We start from the raw sequence: 4,348 nt of genomic DNA, 5'->3' as shown, positions 1-4,348 counted from the left end.
TGAGACGAGGGGTGTTCAGTTGGTTGCAGTCTGCACACTCACCATTAGATGTCACTAAACCAAACACAATGGAGCTTCACAGCGTGCGTCATGTTGTCAGATAGATAAAATATGGAGGGATATAGTTTTATTCTTAAATCCTTAAAGGAACAGTTCACTCAAAAATGTAAAAGTCAGCCGTTAGCTTGACACTAAAGAAAACTTAAAAACACGACGTTTCTCAGGCAAGTTCTGCACGTAAGAGAAGCGTCTGCCGAGGTTGAACTCTGTGTGTTTGCACCACACTTGACAAATTGAGGATCAAATTGAGGATGATTTTTTACTAAAGCAGCAGCCGAGGCCTGTTTGTCTGAGTGTGTTTGTTGGTGCTTCAGGCGTCTCTGTCGGTCCGGTCGGTGTCGGTGTTGCTGCAGCTCGTCGACCTCTCGCTGCCCTCCATGGCTGCAAACTTCACCTTCCTGTGCGACTTCTGCAGACACAAACATGCAACACTGATCGTATGTCCTCTGCTTCAGGGTTCATCCTGAGTTAACAACCATCGCTGACACACAACAGGCTGTGGTCGAGGACCCATTCACTGCATGTTGTTAATCTGCTCAGTCCCCACACTCAGTCCAGCAGGAGACTCTCACCTCACCTAAATCTTTCATAAGTGGTTCTCGCTGCTTTCTGACACTCTGAGGAGCGTTTTGTGGTGAAGAAAACTGAGTCCAAGTTTCAATTTTAATATAAAAGTGTTGTTCGGTGGATTATGTGTATCGAGTGTTTTCTCAAGAATGATTTACCCATAATTCATTGTATGTACGTACAAAAACACAAAGAACAAAAAATATTTTTGTGTGTCTTTGTGCATTTTACCAGCGTCTTGCAAATTAAAAGTTGTGAGGAAATAATAATATTGTCACATATTTCAGTTCTTGGACTCACCTGTTTCTGTGCGAGCCCTCGGGGGTATCGGGAAATATCGTCCCGCCGATGCTCCGCTCTCTCCCAGTCATCCAACCACAGCTGCCGGCGGTACTCCGACTGGCGAGACGTGATTCGCTGGTAGATGGCCTGATTCTGACGGCTGACCAGCAGAAGCTCCTCCCTCCTTTTGTCGGCATTCAGACTGAGGAGGAAACGCAGAAGAAGAAGAGTGAAGGGCGGACATGACACATAGGTGCATGTTTATGAATTGAAAATCGACTGAAACGATTAATCGATTATCAAAATAGTTGGCAACTAATTATCTTTCAATCAACTAATCACTTAATCGACTAGTTGTTGCAGCTCTGAGCGGTGCCAAGCGTGATTGACCTGCACTGAATACTGTGCCTGAACGCATCCTGTCTGCTGCTCAGGAGTTGGCGGAGACCAAACACGACTCTACATGGACGATCACGTCGCTCTGTGACTGCTGGATGTGTCTGAAGTCATGGCAGGTGGACTGAAAGCATGCTGACTCAGCACTGTGAGAGTATATTAGTAATGACTTTCTTTTGCTCATTAATCACTCGCCGTTTTGAGTGTCACAGTTTTGCTCCTGGCTGAAGCAGCTTCTGTTTACTGTGAATCACAGAATAAAAGATCTCAGAGAAGCTTTACAGCTCCTGTCAGGATTAAAGATTTTACAGCTCCTGTGTGAGAGCAGATAAATACCAGAGACTGTCGCCCCCATCACACATCCACATACAGATCAATAATTCAACACCGTAACAGAGCAGGACTGGTCACATCAATTATTGAAAGGTCCAACAAGGCACGCTGGCATCATCATAGTAATGTTAAAGACCTCAGTGAAATACATGTAAATATATCAGGTGTTTTTTAAGGTTGTACTGTTCCTACTTCTATTTAAATAGGAAATAATAGCATAATATTTCTGACATGGCAAGAGACTTGACATAGTATACGATGACATGACACGAGCACAGGGCTCAATCATCACGGAGCCATCAGCCGGTGGGATTATAACTTCGTTAGTTTGATCAGCTCTGCACATGCATCGTTAGAGTTATCTAATATTTGGATTATTCTGATGTTAATCATGTAATTTCTGGATAAACTCGGTCTGTGTTTGTGTTTGTCTCTTTTATTGTCTGTGTGCTGTCGGTGTTTTATTAATCTCATATGGACCCCAGGAAGAGAAGCAGCCGCTGATACAGACGCTAATGGGAACCTGAACGAACAATAAACTATATGACACATGAGGATGACAGAGCATGAAAGACATGAAATGACAGGACATGACACATAAGGACATAACATGATGTAACAGGACATAAGATGACAGACATGATATCACAACAAATCACATAAAAAGAGGATGTCAGAGGACATGACATCACATTATAACACGTAACAAGCCATGATGTGACATAAAAGACATGATACGGGACGATGTGACACAGCGAGATGACATCACATGGTGCAGCAGATGACATCACATGGTGCAGCAGGTCGTATCAGGGCGTGGCCTCCCATCACATCACACATAAGACTTGTCAGGGCACAACAGCACGTGAGATGACATAACAGGTTGTAACATGTTGTGACCCGGCAGGACGGAGCAGGACATGACAACAGGAGCGTGTTGTGCGGTCCTTACCTCCTCAGGTGGTACTGGTTCCGATGGTCCACCAGGCCTTTAGAGCAAACAATGTCGGCCAGTTTGGAGGCCAGGAGGCGGTTGTCTCTGTCGATGATCGACAGCCGTTCATCCTGCAGCTGAGTCACAGAAACAGAAACACTTTGAGAATGATTGACAGTTAAAGGGCAAAGTTTTGACCGTTGAAAGGCTTCGACATCATCAGGACGGACTGACAGTTGACTCACACTGATTAGTTTGATGAAGGCAACGTGACCAGGAGGCAGCTTTCTGTCCACTGTCATTTTATTATCTCCACACTGTTTCAATCCTCATGACACGTGTGTGTGTGTGTGTGTGTGTGTGTGTGTGTGCGTGTGTGTGTGTGTGTGTGTGTGTGTGTGTGTGGCTGACCTGTAGTTTTTTTAGTTTAAGCTGGACGTGAGCTGGTGTCCTCGTTCCCTTGTTGTCCACTACAGGCAGGGCGGAGCTCACCTGCACAGGTAAACACAGGTGAGGGAAATGTGGAAGTGTATTCTGCAATTTTTGCATTTCTAAAACTTTTTGTGCCGTGAGCAGGAAGAAGTTTTACATTTCTTTTTGTTTTTGTTTTGACCATATTTTTGGTGAGTTTCCTCTTCTTTTTAGTAACTTTTCTGAAGCCATGCAACATATTCTACCAAAATACTTCAGACAATATGGCGTACCCCGCCACAAACGATAAAATCTACTTTACAGAAAAGATAACTAACGATCATAGATACAGTAGAATGACTATAATGAAAACATGCAGACCACAGAAAGCTTCCAAATAAAGATCTTGTTCATGAAAATTTAAGGAAATGAGGGAACGAGCCAGGAACAAAGATAAAGTTTTTTCACGTTATGTTTCATTGAAACACATCGTTACCTTGAACAAAATTATAGATTTCTCTGGTTTGAACATTGTTGGAAACATTTGGGATAACATACACAACTGAACAAAATATAGAACAAAGGTCTCGCTGGTTTTAGACGTTTTAATGCAGAAATGTTGCACATTATATCTTTAAGTCAACTTTAAGTCAAGGTTGTATTTTTTAAGATATTTCTGTCACACCTGTAACCATCCACCTCCAATCTCTAATCCAGCTGCAAGCAACCAAACCCTCATCAGCCATCCCTCAGTCTCAGACCCACCAATACTTCACTGCACCTTCACATCCAACCCACCGGTCCAACACCATCGCTAATCCTCTAACCACGGCCTCACCTGCCTCACCTCCCACCCTCTGCTTCTCCATCAGCCCTGCAAACCACCTGCAGTCCAACCAAACGTCACCAAGACTCCATCTCTGATATGAGCTCAGCTGTCTCCACCTCCATCCTCCGTCCTCCATCCTCCTACCTTTCTGCGGTGGTTGTCGTAGTTGTTCTGGTCCCATCGCTGCTGCAGGTAGCGGTTGGTGACGGGCTTTAACGGCTGGTACGACCTGTGCATGCTGCGACCTCACCTTCAGACTGACTGTACAACCCGGCAGGAGTGTGTGTGTGTGTGTGTTTACAGGCCTTGGGGGGTTGTCGTCATGGAGATGTACCCCTCTTTATCTCATTTCAGCCAGATAAGGTTCCTATTAATTATTACTGAGCTGAGGAGGCATGCACACACACACACACACACACACACACACACACACACACACACACACACACCTGAGTTAGTTGATTTATACATGACTTTAGACAATAACATTCAACATCACATGCAGCATCAATCATTCTCAATAATCAATCAATAAT

The 4,348-nt window shown here is 44.2% G+C and overlaps 1 protein-coding gene across 1 annotated transcript; it reads right to left on the bottom strand.

Moving 5' to 3' along the window:
* Window positions 1–370: 370 nt before the first annotated feature.
* On the bottom strand, window positions 371–4,049 carry LOC311263184 (sperm axonemal maintenance protein CFAP97D1; the record flags this gene model as incomplete). Its single annotated transcript, XM_084363107.1, has 5 exons — window positions 371–469; window positions 928–1,111; window positions 2,591–2,709; window positions 2,984–3,064; window positions 3,957–4,049. 5 exons carry the CDS (start codon window positions 4,047–4,049, stop codon window positions 371–373), a joined length of 576 nt encoding a protein of 191 aa, XP_084219233.1.
* Window positions 4,050–4,348: the final 299 nt, after the last annotated feature.

Source organism: Pagrus pagrus (genome assembly GCF_965226575.1).
Source record: "Pagrus pagrus genome assembly, chromosome: 10".
NCBI lineage: Eukaryota > Metazoa > Chordata > Actinopteri > Spariformes > Sparidae > Pagrus > Pagrus pagrus.
The sequence above is the reverse complement of the archived record's forward strand: the minus strand, read 5'-3'. Positions and strand labels throughout refer to the sequence as shown.